Raw genomic sequence first — 19,673 nt, forward strand, 5'->3', positions numbered from 1 at the left:
CAGAATAGGATGCGCGCTTTCTGATCGAGTGTATGCTGACATCGCAGACGCTGTGCTTTTCTGTTTAGGTAGAAAACAAGGTGCGGATCAGTTTGTTCTCATTGAACAAAGAGTGACTTGGATTGTCGCTCGGGATTACTGCAGAGCACATTACACAGACCTGGCCAGTCTGAGCAATGATGCACAGTACCAGATAGTCCAGGAAGTAGCCAATGGCTCCCAGGTGTGGGTTGGCCTCTTCGCTGACTTCTGGGAGCGGTCAAACCAGCACTCCGATTTCAGACACTGGAAAGCAGGCAAACCAGTGGAGAGTAGGCCTGACAGACTGTGTTGCTTTTCTGAAGACAGAATCTGGTAGATGTGATGAACTGAAATGTGAAGAAAAACATCCATTCCTCTGTTTCTGCAGTGAGTAAAGTTGGTTAAAACATTTCGACTTCAAAGTTGAAATATAATCTGTTTCTTTTTGGTAGCAATGTGCTTGATAAAGAGGCAATCACAAAACAATGAACCAATGAATTCGGTTTATTTCTTCTTATATTAGGAAGCAAGCTGAGGTACATTAAAGTGAGGATCAGCGTACAGGACTCAGCGTTGGATCTTAACGCCCCTTCAGTACAACACAGCATCTTGGAGCAAGTAAGTCTTACAGGTTTGCTGTGTTCAGGCAGTTGGGAAATGGGAAAGTTTCCATTTGGGAACTTTCAATGTCCCAGTTGAGAGCGTACTCATGACAGGTTCGATCAGTTTCCTGAGAAAGCATTGAATCATTTTTTATTTTGTGAAGTTTTTTTTGTCACATTATATGTTTCGATGTGTTTTTTGTTTATGTGTAAATACTATATGAAAATGATTGAGGCGTAGCGACTCAAACGTCTTTATTAGTCACTTAGTAAAGTAAATACAGCGCATTGATTGTTTTTAAACACCGTAAAGACTAATTCCAGATTCTTACAACCTGGTGTATTTTCTTGTAATTCCTGTTGTGGCTATGGATTATGCTAATTTTGCAATCTCCACTTTCTTGTCAATGTCAAGGAATGATTAGCTTATTTAAACATCATCCAGTAAAATTTGATCTTTAGCTAGCCCGGATAAACAACACTTTGCATTTTTGTAAGTAGGCTTTCCATACATTTTACATCCTGCGAAATAAATATTTCCATGAATCAATAGATGCAACAGATGCACAATGAACCTGCCTGGACTTGTTCTGTATTAAAAGCACAACATCTGTTTGAAAGGAAGCAAATATCCTCCACAAGAGACAATCCTATAAATCCAATGACAAATCAGTAGTTAGAGACAATTTCTTCTCTCGCGCCAGACTGGATTACAACACCAAGGCCCAGGGTTTGGAGGAGGAGCCCAAGCTGCTGCCCAAACTGGCCGGACCCCTGCTACTAGTTATGATGTGCAAACATATATGCAATAAATCAAAAACGATGTCTAACCGGATGATATGAAGTGAACCTACCCAGTCATTCATGTTTTGGAAGTGTAGCCTTCTCATTTATTGCTCAATAAAGTATTTACGTGTAACACCTGGACTCCTTTGCTTCTTTACAGTGACACACAGAAAGAAAAAAAAAGTTGATTATCTTGAAGATAAATATGCATTTCGACTGATATCTAACCCAGAGAAAGATAATTCCTCTCCTCTACTACACTTATATATATATATATTATAAAAAGTATTTAAAGAAGTTCAAACTTGCTCCACATACAGCAGCTACAACACTAACATGCTGCTTATACACAAGTAATTTAGTATTAATAATCTCATGATGTGATAATAATGATAATATATCAGTCAGAGGATCAAAACTCTTACTTTGATACCTGAATTACACTTTGCTGCTGATATACTTTTATTTGCGTTGGATTTTGCGTGCAGGACTTGGAGTATATTTACTTTACTGTATGATTGGTATTACTACTTGAGTAAATGATTCATTACTTCTTCTGTCTTACTCCCACATGTGAAGCATTTCTCGTCCTGAATGAACTTTCTAGACTCCCGTGGAACTGCTTATTTTCCGGAAAGAACAGGGGGGGGAGAGAGAGAGAGAGAGAGAGAGAGAGAGAGCTTATTAGTTGTGATTCAAAACAAACGTCAGTTAATAACAACATTTGCCATCATATCTTTTACGTATATTTATCTGTCTGCGGTAATGATGTTATTCGTAAAAAAATAAAAAAAAAAATCTATTCGAGCTGTAAACGTTGCCGTAGTTATTTCTGGCTCTCACACGCAACACCCCTCGCTGGGAGTTCGTAATGGTACGTTCCGTATGACAGCTCGACCCGCGCGAGCCTCTAGAGCGTCACAACGCGTCAGAAACCAACGGGAAGCGTCGTTTTAGTTAATATCAACAACTTTACGGTTTTTATTTTTTACTTTTTATATATATATCTGCGTCGCTTGTAGTTCCATTTGAAACGTTGAATCACCGACATGTCTGCTCCTAAAAGGGGAGACTTGTCTTCAAGCGAAAAGGAGTTGTTTGACGTTATTACTGCCGGTAAGCCTCTTCTGCTAACGCTAATCCCTTTTTTAAAAACAACAACAACAACAACAACACGTACACAACGGTTAGCTTTCGTTAGCTCGTATGAAACGATGAGATATTATACAGGCAAAACAAACACGTCAGTTCAACACTTGTGCTGCTCGGAAATCACGGCTGATTTTCAGGGTTTAGTTTGCCGGCGAGGCTTTTGGTACCAGAGCTAACGTTAGCAAAATGCTAACAGCGTGTGTTTACTTCTGACAGCTTCAACATTTCCTGCTTTAATAAACATCGTAAATGAGTCGCATGTATTTTATTAACGTGGTTTCCTCGAAAGCACTGTGACAGACGAGTTCAGGACGTCATCTTTAAAAAAAAAAAAAAATTGCAGGTTGTTCCGAGAGGCACAGTAACTGCCCTGCTGCTGGATTTATTCTGCAAAAACATTGATTTTTTTAAATTTATTTTTAATTAAAAAAATTGTTTTTATTCCGTGTGCTTTTAGGAAACGTTCAAGAGGCCTCGAGGCTGCTGGGCTGCAGGGATGTTCGCGTCAACTGTTTGGATGAGGTAACAGGAGGGAACTCATAAAAGTACCTGATCTACTGGTGCTGGTAGTTTGTTTGGTTGTGTTTTTAGTTTATTTATTTGCAAAACACTGTTAAAAAAAACCCAATACAAATAAGGATTGTTCGGGTAGAAAAAAATAAAATAAAGTTCTGTCCATTTTGTATCTAATGCCAGCCCCCATATTCAGTGTTAATATAAACATGTATGTATTTTATATTTGAGGTTTATGCTTGTGGTCTTATGATTCATTTTAAGCCTGAATATCAAGCCTGATTTTATTTATTTTTTTAAATGGGCTTTTCAACAATCTTTAAGGGCTCTTATTTAATTTCACGCTCCGCCGCAGTTTTTTTTTTTTTTTTTTTTTTTTTCAAGCGGATAAAGGTTCCCGGTTTATTATAAAGCATCAGATTCAGATGAATTCCCGAAGGGTTTTTAGTAACACTGTCAAATATGCAAATGCAGTTTATTTTTGTAAAAGAGGAAACAAAGCTCTTCCATTGTTCAGTGACATGTGTGGGACAACGAGTCACCACACTTCAGGTCTTTGGATGAGCTCCTTCAAAGTCCTTTTTCTTCTTTGTCACTTTTTTCATGTCCGCCTGTCAAAATCAGGTGTTTGAAACGGATGTTTTCGTCAAGTTTTAGTCATGGATGCTGTGTGGATATTTTCAGTACTTCAGTTGCTTCCTCTCTCTCCTTCTTTGCATGCAAGGGAGGGGGGGGGGGGGACAAAATACAAAACAATATAATAATATGAAATATAAGGTAAACATGGGACTTGTTCACTGGCAAACATATTGTGTCTACTATAAAAGGGAAAAAAAAAAACAAGAAATGTATTCAGTTCAATGAGAAAAGCACGAGTTTAACCTCTTAACACAAACAAAACAGCAAATTCTTTTTTTTTTCTTTTTTTTTTGTCTGAAGGGCCACGAACTTGTTGAATTATTATGTAATGTGTATTTTCACCGTAAGAGTCCAACAAACAAAATACTTCCACGTCTTTAATGTTTTTTTTTTTTTTTTGGTAGTATATAAGGGGTTAATGAAAAATAAAAGTACACCTAGGCTCACATTGAGAAAACAAATTTTCTGCTCGTGACATGTGACTAGTAAACGTCCAGAAGGCAAAGTGCAACGCATGTAAAGGGTATTTTGAAAAGAAAATGGGTATTTGAATAAAAGATTGATTGTTTTATGTCCTTTTCTTTTTCCAGCACAACCCTCAGTCACGCTCTGGTTTCAGCTTTCACGTGTAGTTGCTTATGTCTATTTATGTAAATTCTTTTATCACATGATCGATCAGCGATTCTGATTCTGATGATTCACACCGAATATCTTTGGGGTTTGGAGGGTTACAGTGAAAAGAAGAACGTAAACAGTCGCTGGCTCTCGCCCTTAATACGACTAAATCCCTTTAAGATTAATAGCAGTCATTAATCCGAATGCATTTTTCAACTTCCCAGGACATACAGAAACCGGTGAAGCTAAATAACCACCAGATGAGCACAAGATGGCAAAAAATGATTTTGTAAAACGGTTCAAACTCTTTATTTTCACATTTGAAATGTGTGATAAATGTACAAATGCGCCTTCTTCTGTCTCTCGTCCGCAGTACGGGATGACTCCCCTCATGCACGCCGCCTACAAAGGCAAAGCAGACATGTGCAAGTTGCTGCTGCAACACGGAGCCGACGTGAACTGTAACGAACACGAGCACGGCTACACGGCGCTGATGTTTGCCGGCCTGTCAGGTGCGTCACCGATGAAAATACAACGTCAGATCCCGGCGAAAATATCTTTTAGATCGTGTGAAGATACAAAAAAAACAAAACGGCCGGTCGTGACTCGTTCGCTTTGTTCCCGCAGGGAAGACCAACATCACGTGGATGATGTTGGATGCCGGGGCGGAGACGGACGTGGTCAACTCTGTCGGGAGGACCGCCGGGCAGATGGCTGCGTTCGTTGGTACGTTTGGATTGTAAAGTGTTCAAGTAAAAAAAAATAAAAAAAAAAATTCCCCCATTGATTTTCTTTTTAAATACAGTTATCATGGAGATTCTTTCACTTCCTTTTGTCTCATGGGAGAGAAACGACAGTTTATGCTTTCATAATAAACACTTCTAGTCATAAGAGGCTGTGTTTTGTTTTTGTGCATACTATGTGTTGAATTATTAGATTTTAAAAAAGCATTTAAAGACCTTATTTTTTACAGAATATTTACTTTGTATTCTCTATTAGACTGTTTTAAAATGCTACGTCACCTTTTAAGAATTTTCATAAAATTTTGAACCACATGATTCTTGAAGTTAAAAAAACATCAACAGCGTAACACTACAAGTAAAATATTTCTATGTTGGGCAGTGATTATTATCGTAGAAGTGATTAAATATGATTTGTATTTAGTTGGTAGCTTTTTTTCCTAATCTAAACTTTTTCCTCGACTGGAAACTTTTGCTAATTTGTTCTCCCTCCTCAGGGCAGCACGATTGCGTCACGGTGATCAACAACTTCTTCTCCCGTGCCAGACTGGATTACTACACCAAGGCCCAGGGTTTGGAGAAGGAACCCAAGCTGCCGCCCAAACTGGCCGGACCCCTGCACAAGGTCATCATGAGCACCAACCTGAACCCTGTCAAGGTAAGGGCATCGCTGGATTAGTGGATTTTAAAAGAGGATGTGAATTAAGATCCGCCACCCCAACTCAAACATCTTTTACTTAAAACGAATAAAATACCCAAATGGGGAATGTCTATTTTTTTTGGGCTAATCCGTTCAATGTACGACCTTCAAAAATCAACGTATTGACACCGACCAGAGACGTTAAAGCTACGTGAATACACACTGAATTGCAAAATCTCAAACTATGTATCTTTCCAAACACTTGCTCCTTAAATACGAGGTCTAAAATGTGAAAAGAATTGAATGGGATTTTGGAGAAAGAGGTGTCGGATGTAAATTTTGTATTTAGTAATGTCTCATACCTGAAAACGATGACGGCGGTCAGCCGACAGTTAATCCCGGAGAAGAGAAGAAAAACCTTTTTATGTTGTTTGAAAAGTATATTTTCTACATACTCTGCCCCCCCTGGAAAGATGTAATAAGTTGGAGTTCCACGTCAACATTAATTACCTGAAAGAAAACCAGAAAACTGCTAGATTGAAAAACAACATTAAAAAAAACAAAAAATAAAACTTGATGATGGTTTCCCGTTTCCCAGATGGTGATGCTGGTGAAGGAGAACCCGTTGCTGGCCGAGGTGGAGGCGCTGGGAAAATGCCGGCGGGTGATGGAGCTCATCTGCGAGAAGTGCATCAAGCAGCAGGACATGAACGAGGTGCTGGCCATGAAGATGCACTACATCAGCTGCGTGCTGGGGAAGTGCGCGTCCTTCCTGAAGGACCGCGAGGACAAGTTGGACGGGCTCATGAAGAGGTGATTTCTGATTTATCGTAAATCCAGAACTCTTAATTTCGGGTCAAACTCGGTGGAAATTGTTTAATTGAACTTTTCTTTGTCTTTGTGTGTCTTGTTTCTTCTTCTTTTTTTTTTCTTTTTTTTATACATGCGTGTTAAAATTCCCAAAACATGTTGAATTAGCACTTAAATGTCTTTTGTGATGAGCATTTCCTAAAATATCTTGACCTTTTTAATTCCTGTTTCTGTAGTTTGCTGAAGGGTCGGGACAGCGACGGTTTCCCCGTGTATCAAGAGAAGTTCCTCAGAGAGTGCATCCGCAAGTTCCCTTACTGCGACGCCACTCTGCTGCAGCAGCTGGTGCGGAGTATCGCTCCCGTGGAGATCGTGAGTTGGAAAAATCAAATGGTTTCTAGTCTGGTTTTTATATCCCGTCCTCCGAGTGCATTTAAAACGTAGCGCTATAAAATGCTGAAACTGAGATCTGGTCATCATAAACTGAGGACACGCGTCTCATCCAGATATAAAACTCTCGTTTGCTCGCTGCTCGGTTGTCTGATCCTCCCGACGTCGTTGCAGGGTAACGACCCCACCGCTCTGTCGGTGCTGACTCAGGCCATCACGGGCCAGGTCGGCTTCATGGACGCCGAGTTCTGCACCTCCTGCGGAGAGAAAGGAGCCGAGAAGAGATGCTCCATCTGTAAAATGGTGAGTGTCGAAACTCGCAGCAACGATTGTTCGTACGGGAACCTTCAACTGCTATTTTTGTCTTTCGTTCTTTGATATTTAATCACTGCACAAATAAATTAACTCCTTTTTTTTTTTTTTTTACACCAGGTGATCTACTGTGGCCAAACCTGCCAAAAGATGCACTGGTTCACCCACAAGAAAGTTTGTAAGAAGCTCCAAGAGCAGAGAGAGGGGCAAGAAGAAGAGGCGGAAAAACTGAGGATGGAGCAGAGCGAAGGTATTTCAAATAAAAAACAGTCACTCCTCCAAAACATACAGATTACATCCAGAGAGGTGAATAGTGCAAGTACACGTCACTGACTTAAAAATCATCTGCACACGAACTACAGATTCAGTGAAGGACTCGGGAATTTCTTCTTTTCTTAAAGGAGGGCTGAGTTGATTGGTTTTAATTTTTGTAAGTAAAAAAACCCGCACATTTGTTCAATAAAATATTTGAAAACTACATTTTCAAAATCTGCAAAAATGAAAAAGAAAGAATATAAACAAATCTGACAAAAAATTAAATTCACTGGAGTTTAACTATTTCGTGTTTTTTTCCGTTGCGTCATGTTGCATTTTTGCAAAATTTGTCGGTGTCTAATTACTGTAATCGCATGTTGCGAACATACAAACTAAGTGATTCATTCAGAGACATTAAAAAAAAAAAACCAATATTGTTTTTGTTTTTTAACCAACAAATTAAAAAATGACATGCGTAGAAAATCTTATTCGAATGGACTTCAGTTGAATTTTGAATGTTGTCATTTCTTCCAGGTTGTACTTTGTGAGGAGGAAGTGAAGTTCAGTTTAATCTTGACATGCGGCTCGTTGTGTTGGTGTTTCAGAGGAGGGCGACGGCGTGCGGGAGGCCACCGACCCCATGCAGGAGCTCTCGTTGGCGCCCGGCGGCGACGTCGCCCCCTCGGACCCGACGGCGGAAACCTCCGACTGAGGAACGGCCTTTTAACGGTCGGCGCCGGCGAAACCCGGCCGCCTTCTCCGGGGAGTACCAGGTGCAGTCAAAAAGGTCCTGACGCGGTTCCCGGAGCGGGGTGCGGGGGAGGGGGGTATAACCTTCAGGAGCGAGTCCACCCAAGTCACGTCGCTTGATCAACATTGGCGCCTGAGTTACTTGTATTTTTTATGACCACTGCTTTGTGAACTTTTTGTAAAAATCAGGACCTGAAAGTTGAGGAGAGAGAGAGAGCACATCCAACTCGGTGTCGTCATTTGTTTGGGGGGGAAACGGGTAGAAGTCACGGTTAACATCCTTACATCCTCAGTACATTCAAGTAGGGTGCGTTTAAAAAAAAAAAAAAAAAAATGCTGATATTGTGGTTTTCTGTTTTCGGTTGCTCCTGAACCTGACGCGACTCCTCCGGACGGTGAAGCTCCGCCCCCTTCTTGAAAACGTGAACGTCCAGAGTTTGAATTAATGAAACGTGCGTAACTCTTCGATCAAGCGACGTAACTTGTAATATCGTACTCACGAAGGTTGTGGCGTCCTCCCGCTCCGTGCCGCGCTCCGTTCGCACGCAACGGAAACGGTCTCCGAACTTTTATGATCCACCCTCAAACACCACAGACAGAAAATCCAGACAAAGGACTGGTCCAGCAGGAGAGAAGGACCTCCCGTATTTATTTATCAAACCTGAGACTGTCACCGCTGCAGGGAGACGCTAAACCATCCGAGGAATGTTTGTGCCACAGCCGTCGTCTTGTCGTGCTCGCTTTTTTTTTTTTTTTTTTTTTCCCCCAATGTTAATTTGTCAGATGATCTTCGTCATACGTGAATGTGAACACGCGAGTAGGCCGACGTGTTCGTGGTTCGAGGTCACCGGTTTTGGGAACACGCGAAGAGCTTAATGGTTCTCATCCACGATATAAAAACAACAACAACAACAACAACTCTGCCTTAAGAAACTGTAGCAAACTGTGCGGGAAGGATGTGACGGTGTAGCCAATCAGAGCTGTTTGTTCGTTTGCAATTATACTTGACTTGTTATTGGGATGTTTTTTTTTGTTGTTGTTTTTTGTTGTTTTTTACTGATAACCTCATGGTAGCTTGTGAGTGAATAGCATGGCTGCTCAATGTTGACCAAAAAAAAAAAAAAAAAAGTTATATTTTTTGAATATGAATGACATAAACATGAATTTATTTTTAGTGTGTCGTGAAATAATGCTCAGGATTTTCCAAAAAAAAAAGTATATATAACTAAATGAAAATGTTTTTCCCTTCAAATCAATCATCCACGAAAACACCTTGTCGAGTAGGAAATATCACTTTTGTTGCGTTCAGTTGAGCTTTGTTTGTCCTGAACACGAATGACAGCTTGATCTTAACTGCATTTAAATAAAGACAAACTTCACTGATTTCTGGAGACGATTCTCATATTTCACTAGTTTAGGCTTTATTTTTTCTCTCCGTGTTCGAGCGATGATCCTGCAAACTGAGGCGGAGTTTCATGTTTCGTCTGCGGTGCAATTTAAACTAAATCGGATTAGATGGATAGATAAATAAGAGTTTCATTTCGGTCACTCCGTGTCATCTTTTAATAGATTTGCATCTTTGTGGCCACTTGTTGCTCTTTTAATGGGTCGTTTTGCATCTCGGTTTGTTGAATTTGTGTACTTGTGGTCATTTTATGCCGGCGCTGTCAGTTTGGTTTCAGTTATCTATCATTGATCTGCAGTTGAGGCAGAAATCCAGCAGGGGGCAGAATTGAATTGAATTTTCAGGTTTATTCCTCCTCGGTTGCTTTAAATGTGTGCTGTGGAGGTCGACAGCTGATTTCACAAAAAAAACAAAACAATTTAAAGCTCAGACAGGAGCAGATTATTCATTTATTTCAACAGAGCCTCCGTTGACTTTCACTTGAGGTGTGGTCGCACCGCTGAAGCCTCCAGAGCTGGAAAGTCATTTTATAAAACTGCTTTTTTTTATTTACGTTTTCCTGCTGTATGAGATGTATGTATATGAGAAATATAATATACAAGACATGATGAACAGCAGTGATTGAGACACGACCCGTCGTCCTTCGTTGGACTGCCGGGAGCTTTTCCACACTGCGTTGCCACGGTGACCCCTCTATGTCCTGAGTCGGCTCCCTCGTCTTTCTCTCTCCCTCTCTTTACACAGGGAGGACACAAAAGACTGTCGTATTCACCGTTTGTCCATTCATCCGTTCCCCCGTCCCCCGCCCGCCGCTGTAAGGAGCTCAGAGGGAAGTGTAAATAATCTTCTGAGACGCCGTGGCCTTGTTGTCCTTTTATTGTCTCTCGGAAGTGGAGTGAAAAGAGTCCGGCGTGTTTGTGGAAAAACAAAAAGAGGAAACGATGACGAAGTGACAGAAAGTGTTCACCTGCTGAGGTTAGAAAAGGAACAAGGACTTCTATTCAGCTACAGATTGAGGAGTCTGGTACTGAAAGTATTTGTAGGATATTTCCGATGGCCGCCTCGCACATCTTTCTTTTTTTCCTCTCCTTCAGTTTATTTTTTTATTTTTTTAATCCTTTTGTTTTGTTTTTTGTTTTTATCGAGGATTGCGATCTCGGGAGCAAATTCTGTCAAAATTTGGCACAAATGTTCAGTGAATAGTTTTGGTGGTCGAAAGTCAGTGAGCTCACCAAACAGGTCGGAGGCCATAAAGTCAAGAATGCACACTGTTTAATTATTTATACAAATTTCACACAAATATTTAATAGGTTAAAGGTCAACTTTACTGTGACATCAACAGGCCTCGCATCTAATTAGCAACGGGATGATTTTCAGACGGACCCCCGCCCCCCCAGAAAACTTCACTTTAGTGAATGAAACCAAAATGACTTCAATGACTTGATAAATGGGAATCTATGGAGCCGAAGGCCTTTTCAGATTCAACCAAGTTATTCTTAAGGAAAACATTACTGTTGTTGCCCCCTTTGAAAAAGCTCATCAGTTGTCCGTATGATTGAATTTTCTAGTGTTTTTGCTCGTAATTTTCTGATAAATCTAAATGTCAGAGATGAAATAAAACGATAACCGGTGGTTGTACTACTTTGAAAATAAATGTTTCACGTGTTTCAATGCCAGTTACTCAGACACATGTCGTCCTCATCCTCACGGAGAAAAGAGCTTCCTCTTCCAAAACCACATTTTAACTCCAAAATAAATAAACGTAACAGTGGGCGTGGTTATCTTTTCGAGCGACCAATCAGAACCTCGCATCAGAGACGCACCTGAGTTGCTGCCAAAACCGAGAGGCGGGCCGGCTGTATAAAACCTCTGCTCCCACATGAAGCTCGTGCAGCATCCAGCCCGTCTCGTTTCCACGCGCCCTTCTCTCTCTCTTCCCTCCTCCCCCCCCCCCCCACACACACACACACACACACACACACACACACACTCTCCTCCTCCTCCCGCTGCAGTCCAGAGAAAACAGCCATGCACCTCGGCGCGCGCGACTCGTGCCATTCCCTCCTCCTGGTTTGCGTCCTGCTGAGGAGCTGCCAAACCTTCAAGAACGACGCCACGGAGCTCCTGTTCTCGCACGTGAGCGCGCCGGTGCCGGCGCCGGTGCCGGAGGTCCAGAGCAACGTGTCCCTGAACCGCGCGCGGACCGGCGGCAGAGGAGCGGGCGGCGCGACGCACGACAGAGGCGGTGAGTGGGAGGAGGACCGGAGAGGATGTTTGAACCGTCTTGGAGTCGGTCTTTAAAAAAAATGTTTTCCTTTTTATTCGGTGACGTTCTTCCAGTTTTGCGTGACATTAAAACAGTGTCGGTCTTCGGATGCAATATTTCAAGACACTCTGGGTAAAAACTGGACTAACATTTCCCCCTCTATAACCTCTGTTGTGCAATTTAAGGAGTAAAACATAACTCACTTCCTGCAAGCTGCACCATTTCAGATTTCCATTTTTTACCTTTTATATCTCTGTTTTTCTTCATTAAAACTTGCAAGATGCTAAAACCTGTAAATATAACTCGGGTTTAAGCACCAAATGTGCTATTTCTTTTTGTCAAAAAGAGCCAAATGTAGGGCTTTTAATAATAATAATAATAATAAAATAATAATAATAATTAAATCACGCACTTCCTCCTATACCATCCCATCATCATTTATTAGGGATTATGTCAGAACACCACTTTTAAGTGTCCCAGTTAGTTATACAGTCTTGGATACACAATGAGTTTACTTAGTGGTTACTATAAAAGGGAAAATGTGATCGTGTAAACATCCGCCCGTCGCTAAGGGGCTGCAGAAAGTGCTCAGAGTATCGAGCCCTCAGTTCATTCATCAAACACTTGTCACAGAGAGGCGGGTGAGGGGGGGGGAGGTGCATTGTCAGTGTGCTGTATGGATATGCGTGAATGGAGCTCAGCTTGGGTTACAGTGGGATTTTTTTTGGGGGAAAAAAAAATCTGCTCCACCGACTTTTTCCACAATGCTGTAAATACTCGTTTGGAAGTGGTAAAAGGTCACGACGCTCCTCCTTTTGTGTTCCTGCGACACGCAAGTGGGAGCAATCCTCAATTAGGAAGCATCGTCTTTCAATTACGGGATGAAGTGACGACAACTGAGCTGCTGTAAGGTGCAATTTTTGTTGTCTTAATTTAGTGCTTAAAAAAAAAGAAGTTTAGTTTCAGTCATTAGAGACAAAAGTATTAATCTTTTAAAAAGCTCTATTTAAGACGATTTAGGGATTCTGTCTATTGCTGCCTTCTTTCCTAATTTCCTCACCTGTGTCCGCCCCCGCAGAGCGAAGTCAGATCGGATGCAGGGAGCTGAGGTCCACGAAGTACATCTCTGACGGCCACTGCACCAGCATCAACCCCATCAAGGAGCTGGTGTGCGCGGGCGAGTGTCTCCCGGCCCAGATGCTCGACAACTGGATCGGCGGGACCCACGGCAGGAAGCTGTGGAGCCGGCGGGGCGGCGGCGGCGGCGGCGGCCAGGACTGGAGGTGCGTCACCGACAAGACCCGCACCCAGCGCATCCAGCTGCAGTGCCAGGACGGCAGCACGAGGACGTACAAGATCACCGTGGTCACGTCCTGCAAGTGCAAGAGGTACTCGAGGCAGCACAACGAGTCGGGTGGCAAGTTCGCGGAGCCGGCCGTGGTGTCGCCGCCGCTGCGGGTCCTGCACAAGTCCAAGAGCAAGAGGAGGCCCGGGAAGACGCGGCTGAGCGGGAACCGGCACGAGACCGAACCCTGAGAGCCGGCGGACGTTCAGACCGACTCGGGGGAGGAAACTGGGGCGGGGGGGTAAAAAAATAAAAAAAAAAACTTCCAGGAAGTCTCCTCGTCTTCCGTGACGTCGAGACATCAGCTGTGGATTATCTCGTGTGTGATTTATGTGAAGCTGGTTCCTCACTATACGATGGAGAACTTCCGGAGGACTCGGTAAAAGATAATGTGAACAGGACTGAGGTGGACAGTCTGCAGAGCTTTTTTTTTTTTTTGGGGGGGGGGGGGGCAACACGTGATGTCCCAGCTGTAGCCCTGTGCATGCGCTCCTATATTCATTGTTTTTTATACGCAGATGGACCAGTAAACAACAACAAACATCTTTTTTTTTTTTTAATCTTGTGTAAATAGTCTACTTGTACATATATCAAATTCTTACTTCTGAAGTATGGCCATGTTTATAAAAGTTTACTACGTAAGATTTATGATGTACGATGTAATATATATTTTCTGGTCAAGTGGCGTCGGCATGCGGGTGAAGTCTGGAAAACTTTGTCATCAATAATTCTTGTAATAACTTTGTATGAAATAAATATCTTTTTTTTTTCTAATGTGTTGTTTCCAGTAGAAACTGATTCAGAAAATATGACTTTAAAAATGAAATCAGGGCCCTAATGGTGCCTAAAAACTCTTTATCACAAATGAAAATACACCTTTAAATTTAAATTTCCCCAAGAGGAAGTTAAGGGAGGAAAATGTCTCTTTTCCAGTGAAATGCTTTGTTGTAAAGTTCTGTCTGTATCATGAAAGGGTCTCATATTTTGTTGAAAAGGTAAATTGTAGGATTTTGCAACCGCTGTATTTACTTTCTTCAACTCACGCGAGAACCTGGACCTGTGCCGAAGTAGCGGCACCTGCAGATTCATCTTTAAATACCCGTCAAGTTCGTAGGATTTACGTAAACGCAACCGGAAGTGAAATCAAGTAAATTTAACAATAAAAAAAAAAAAAAGATTTAAACACTACGAGTATAAAATACGACTCAGAGCAAATATGTTTTGTTCATTAAAGAAAGTAGCTACAGTGAGTTTATGATTTAATCGACTCGTTTGACTTTTACGGACATTTTCAAAATAAGATGTTCCGGTACTGACTTTATCTTTCATAAAACTTTTGGCACACAAATATTACATTTCCCTTTTAAGTACAATACAGACTGCCACCAGTACCCACAGTGCAGTAGTAAAATTTGCTCTTCTAGAGCTGTCAACCACCTGCCATGGTATTCACGAGTGAATAAAGCTGCTGATGTTATCAATACAGTTAAAACTATGTCAAACTACTGTTTCCAAGATCAACAGCTGTCACACTTTTAACTCCTGCAATGCAAAGCTGTTGTGAATTTCAAATAAAGTCAAACTATTTAAAAGGCCAATAAAATATTAAGGACAACTTTTGACTTTTATTACAATAATCATCATTATTAATCGTGGTGTTAAGTAACAGCTTAATCAAATAAGACTTTCAAAAACAGTTTACAAGTATACATTTGTCACCTTTTTATGGAGCTATGGTCATTTGAGTTTAAAAAAAAAATTACACCTCGAGTGTTTTATTTTGAAAGCACTCGCCGGAAGTACAGCGGTTAGCTCCACGAGCTCCACCGTGGTGTTTCCCCCAAACCTCCATCCACGTTCCCGCGGTGTTGGCGCCCGCCCATCGGCTGGGAATGAACCGTTTTGGGGGAAAGACCTTCTTCAACACCCGCTACACACCCCCACCCATGACCTGATGGAGGTCAGACACGTCAACATGCAGGGTGACAACCGTGAACCAGAGAGGCCCGCGCATCCCGGGATTTTCCCAGCTCGCGAGGCCGATAAGAGCGACCGCCAGCCGGCGGGACGCTCGGTGGACTTCTCGGTGTCGGTGGTCCTTCCTGCCGGCGGCACCGGAGAGAGAACCGGACTTCAGACGCCCAAACAGTTCTGCTCGTTTCTGGGCAGGCCGCTCATAAGCTACACTATCCAGGCTTTCGAGAGGTAGGAAGAGATACAACAAATAAAATTTAAAAAAAAAGGAAACGTGAAATGTCACAATCTGGTTGTGGAAGTAGAGAGGCAGCAAGGAGCTGGAAACATGCCGCACTCACTGCAGCCATGGCCGGATTCACTTCCTCAGGGGACCCGGGGCCAAAAATGTATTGTTGGACCCCTTCTAACCCACATTCATTATTTCTTTCATTAATCATAAACCAATACACACGCTTTTTTTTTTTTTTTTTTTTTTTTAAGTAAATAAACTCTTAATATTATAACTTTTATACTCTTTGAAACAATTTGAATATTGGGCTTCCGGTAATAATGACAGACATATTTTCACTTTTTTGTGACATTTCATATACAAAAAAAATCAAGTATTTATTGAAGAAGCCTTTTCCGTGCTTCTCGGATGGAATAATACGAATTTACTTGTTAACCAACTTTGCAAAATAGGAGCGAAAAAAATAAGATTAAATAAACGAGATTAAACAGGCTATCTGTTTCCCTCTGCTTCCAGTCGTTATGCTAAGCTAAGCTAACCGTCTCCTTGCTGTGCTTTTTATATGTAACTCAGAGATGTTGAATATATTTTGATTTTTTTTTTTGTGGAACTGTCGGAAAATAAGCAGCATATAAAAAAAATATATCACCCTGCGTTTTCCTCCAGATTATTTCAGATTACACAAGAAAAACGTCATTAAATGATTCCTTGCAAGCCCCCAAATTCCTTGTAATTTGTAACGTAGACGTTTTCCCGCAGGGTGTCGTGGATCCAAACCATCGCGGTCGTCGTCGCCGAAGAAAACGTGGACCTGATGATGGACGTCGTCCGGCGCTTCCAGCACAGGAGGGTTCAGGTGGTGCCGGGCGGCTCCACTCGTCACAGGTCGATATACAACGGAGTCCTGGCTCTGGGTGAGAAGGAGGAGGAGGAGGAGGAGGAGGAGAGGCCGAAGGTGGTCATCATACACGACGCCGTGCGGCCCTTTGTGGAGGAGGACTTCCTGTATCAGATAGCGATGGCCGCCAAGGAACAAGGGGTCAGTGCGATTTAAAAATTCACCTCAAAACAATCAGGAGCTGAAATTCATCCAAAATATTACATCTGCTGCTTTTTTCCTCATCAAATAAAACTGCTTCCTCCTTTATTTTTTCGAACCAAGTAAGAAACAATAAATCAACATTTTCTGTTATTTATTTATTATTTAAACAAATTTGTTATTTGAGTTGTTTTTCAAGCAAAACATTCTGTGCTTCTGAAATGTGAGGATTTGCGGCATCTATTGATTATTTTCATCATTAATTCATTAATCTGTCGGTCATCTTTTCCAAATAGTTGTTTAATCCATAAAACATCTGGATGGTGTTTCCACTGTATCGGGTGTAAAAATCAAATCGAATCACGTGATGCTCATGTTTTAAAATACAGGGTTTTAAATAGTTACGACTAATTGTTTCAGCTTTAGTCTTATAGAAATATAATCTAACAGTAAACTGAATATCTTTGGGTTTCAGTATGATGGTGGGACACAACAAGACATTTGAAGACATCAACTTGGACTCATGGAAAACGGGGATGAACATTTCCGAGACCAAAAATGTGTTTAATTCAAGACGAAAGTAATTGATGCATATTAATTGATTGGAAAAAAAAAAACAAGATCATTTGTACGTGATAAAAATGCAACCAAATGCCCTCAGAGACCAAATGCTTCATATTTAAACCAAATCGTCAGAATACTCAAAAGCTCTAAAGCTCAGATTTCTTACTTGTTAAGATTTTATTGTGATTTTTATCCAAACACCCGCAAAAAAACAAGGCCCCTTTTGTTTTGTTTTTACTCGCTGCGAGCGTTTCAATTTGTAGCTTGTTTAAAGCTGAGTCACAAAGTGGAAACTTTTCTTTGTGGTTCACTTTTCAACGGGCAGCGTGAACGTAAACAAAACGAGAAACCCCCCCAAAAAAACTCAAAGAAAACTACGTTTCTTTTGTGATTTTGCGCCTTTAGGTCGCCTCCTTGTGACACGATGAATCCTTCTTTTCGTGAGCTATTTATCAGAGTGATGACTTAGTTTCTCTGTGTGTGTGTGTGTGTGTGTGTGTGTGTGTGTGTGTGTGTGTGTGTGTGTGTGTGTGTGTGAGATTGTGTTGTCTAGTTTCACAGGCTCACCCGGTTCACTGCTCACAAAAAAAATAAATAACGTGTGTTATTTGGGCTGATTTTGATCAAGCGATAACATTTTACTTGTAAAGTTTGTAGCTTCTCTGTGCTACAGAAAGCACTCGAGAAAAGCACTAGAAATGATGACGACGATGATGATGATGACGACGACGACGACGTCGTCCTTTTGACGGCGAGAAAAATAGAGTCGACCAGTTTCAGGTTTCAACCCTCTACAGCCAGTGAATCAGACTAATGTAGTCATATTTAAACCTTTTATTTTATTTTATTTATTTATTTTTTCACGCAGGCAGCCGGAGCTATCCGACCTCTGGTTTCCACGGTGATAGCCACCACATCGGAGGGCTACCTGGATCATTCTCTGGAGCGAGTGAAGTACAGAGCCAGCGAGATGCCTCAGGGGTTCACGTATGATGTCATCTACCGGGCCTATCAGAGGGTAGGCACCTTTAATGCACCTTTAACATACGTTGTGGATGTGTTTATATATAATGTTAAATTAAGCAGCAGTTAATGCATTGGATGATAAAAAAAAAAAAAAAAAAAAAGAGCGACCCAGTGATGAAACACACATTTTGAATGCTTCTCTGGCAGGATGTCAAAAACTTCGTAAAAATGATCAAAACGTGTACATTTTCTGTAACAGAAAAATACTCTAGCAATCAGGTTAAATCGATTTCTTTCTATTATTTCAGGTATAAAATCAAGATGTTTTATTCTCGTCCTGCTATGTCGTTTTCTAATGTTCTCCGCCGCGCTGGAGAGAAATCAGTCTGTGGAACTAAAAAAAAAAAAAAAAGTGAACAAAAGCCCCCCAGTTGGAGAAAAAAAAAAAAAACGGTAAAGGAGCATAATTTGGTGGATTCAGTTGAGTACGTTTTAACGCGCCTATACCTGAAAAATGGGAAGAATTTTTCCGCTGAGCTGTAAACGTGTAGATTCTCCCAAAGCAAGGGGAGCTCATTGCTAAAAAACAAAAAAACAAAAACAAAACGTGGCAGTCCAACTTACTACGAAGCCCCGAGTTGGAGAACTTGTTTGTTTTTCAGACACTTTCTCTGTTTCAACCCCGACATCGTTAGATGGATCTTTTCCGATAGCCCTCTGTTTTTTTTTTTTTTTTTTTTTTTTAAGGAAGCAGCTGACTTTGAGCTAAGAGCCGAAGCCCGCCTTCAACTGGAGCGTTATTTTTTACAATTTTTTTTATTTTAAATTCCTGGCACATAACGAAGCTTCAGACTGCCTTTGAGAGCCCTGTTGGCTTTTTACAGAAAAAATGAGCTCACTTTTGTCGCCGCGGTGTCGAGGGATAGTCGAGTTGCAAGAGAGACAAAGTTGGGGAGCGCGCCCACCTTCCTTCCCTCCCTCCCTCCTCCCTCCCCCCTCCCTCCCCCTCCTCCTTTTTCAGCCTTTCAAAAGCAGGGAAAGTGTAAGGTATCTGTCAGGTTAAGACTGTAGGACATGCTCATGAAAAATCTCTTGAGAGCTCCACATTTGTAGCTTGACATCCATTGAGAGCAGAAGAACTTAGGGCTGAAAAGACAAAAGGGAAGACACTTTATCCAGTCCCCAGCGAGGGCTTTTGTACCAGGAGAAAATGCTAAAGGTTAAATTACCTTCGAGACCGAGAGCGTAATTCTGCTGTAATTTCTCTCCTCGGTTCCTACGGTTCCTTGGAATAAAAGACCCTCTCCTCTCTTTTATAGTTTGATAAAATATTACCCAGCTGTAATCTCAGGTAGCCTGAAATCGTCTTTGTAGTCCAGATAAGAGTTCATCGCCTCGATCCAAACTTTTCCATGCGATCATCACCAACTGAGCTTTCCCAGCAGTCAGTTACACACTTAAATTGTTTTTTACCAATTAACAGCAACAGACAAATTTTCATTAAGCAGAGAAATAGCAAACGGCAACGAGGGACAAATATTGGAACATAATTGAACTTAGATTTCAGCAGCTGGTCGTAAAAAAAGAAAAAAAAAAGAAGCATTTCGGGACGAGCTGGTGAACACAGTGAAGCATTTAAGAGGTTAATAGGCAAATA

General features: G+C 41.5%; 3 protein-coding genes across 4 annotated transcripts in view; all 3 read left to right on the forward strand.

Annotated features, from left to right (window-relative positions):
- Window positions 1–2,386: 2,386 nt before the first annotated feature.
- Window positions 2,387–9,608, forward strand: ankmy2a (ankyrin repeat and MYND domain containing 2a). The gene is made up of 10 exons (XM_069720708.1): window positions 2,387–2,525; window positions 3,019–3,083; window positions 4,702–4,840; window positions 4,956–5,054; window positions 5,566–5,726; window positions 6,307–6,521; window positions 6,755–6,890; window positions 7,083–7,211; window positions 7,341–7,470; window positions 8,081–9,608. Exons 1-10 carry the CDS (start codon window positions 2,459–2,461, stop codon window positions 8,185–8,187), a joined length of 1,248 nt encoding a protein of 415 aa, XP_069576809.1. The 5' UTR covers window positions 2,387–2,458; the 3' UTR covers window positions 8,188–9,608.
- Window positions 9,609–11,627: 2,019 nt separating this feature from the next.
- On the forward strand, window positions 11,628–14,011 carry sostdc1a (sclerostin domain containing 1a). The gene is made up of 2 exons (XM_069720703.1): window positions 11,628–11,875; window positions 12,975–14,011. Exons 1-2 carry the CDS (start codon window positions 11,659–11,661, stop codon window positions 13,430–13,432), a joined length of 675 nt encoding a protein of 224 aa, XP_069576804.1. The 5' UTR covers window positions 11,628–11,658; the 3' UTR covers window positions 13,433–14,011.
- Window positions 14,012–15,049: 1,038 nt separating this feature from the next.
- crppa (CDP-L-ribitol pyrophosphorylase A) overlaps window positions 15,050–19,673 on the forward strand; it is a 34,731-nt gene continuing 30,107 nt past the window's right edge. For both annotated transcript variants that reach the window (XM_069720701.1, XM_069720702.1), the window contains exons 1-3: window positions 15,050–15,446; window positions 16,207–16,486; window positions 17,919–18,068. In XM_069720701.1, the coding sequence (XP_069576802.1) occupies window positions 15,196–15,446; window positions 16,207–16,486; window positions 17,919–18,068 (681 nt within the window). In that variant the 5' untranslated portion in view covers window positions 15,050–15,195. The remainder of the gene's footprint in view (window positions 15,447–16,206; window positions 16,487–17,918; window positions 18,069–19,673) is intronic.

Source organism: Brachyistius frenatus, unplaced genomic scaffold (assembly GCF_029030835.1).
Source record: "Brachyistius frenatus isolate BFR_SWC_R1_liver_20210118 unplaced genomic scaffold, ASM2903083v1 Contig_247, whole genome shotgun sequence".
Classification (NCBI taxonomy): domain Eukaryota; kingdom Metazoa; phylum Chordata; class Actinopteri; family Embiotocidae; genus Brachyistius; species Brachyistius frenatus.

Bases quoted from the DNA above. Each gene is read 5' to 3' on its own strand.
- ankmy2a (XM_069720708.1), top strand. From the start codon at position 2,459: ATGTCTGCTCCTAAAAGGGGAGACTTGTCTTCAAGCGAAAAGGAGTTG. The intron at 5,055-5,565 runs GTACGTTTGGAT...CTCCCTCCTCAG, and splicing joins GCAGATGGCTGCGTTCGTTG to GGCAGCACGATTGCGTCACG. The intron at 6,522-6,754 runs GTGATTTCTGAT...CTGTTTCTGTAG, and splicing joins TTGGACGGGCTCATGAAGAG to TTTGCTGAAGGGTCGGGACA.
- sostdc1a (XM_069720703.1), top strand. From the start codon at position 11,659: ATGCACCTCGGCGCGCGCGACTCGTGCCATTCCCTCCTCCTGGTTTGC. The intron at 11,876-12,974 runs GTGAGTGGGAGG...CCGCCCCCGCAG, and splicing joins CGCGACGCACGACAGAGGCG to AGCGAAGTCAGATCGGATGC.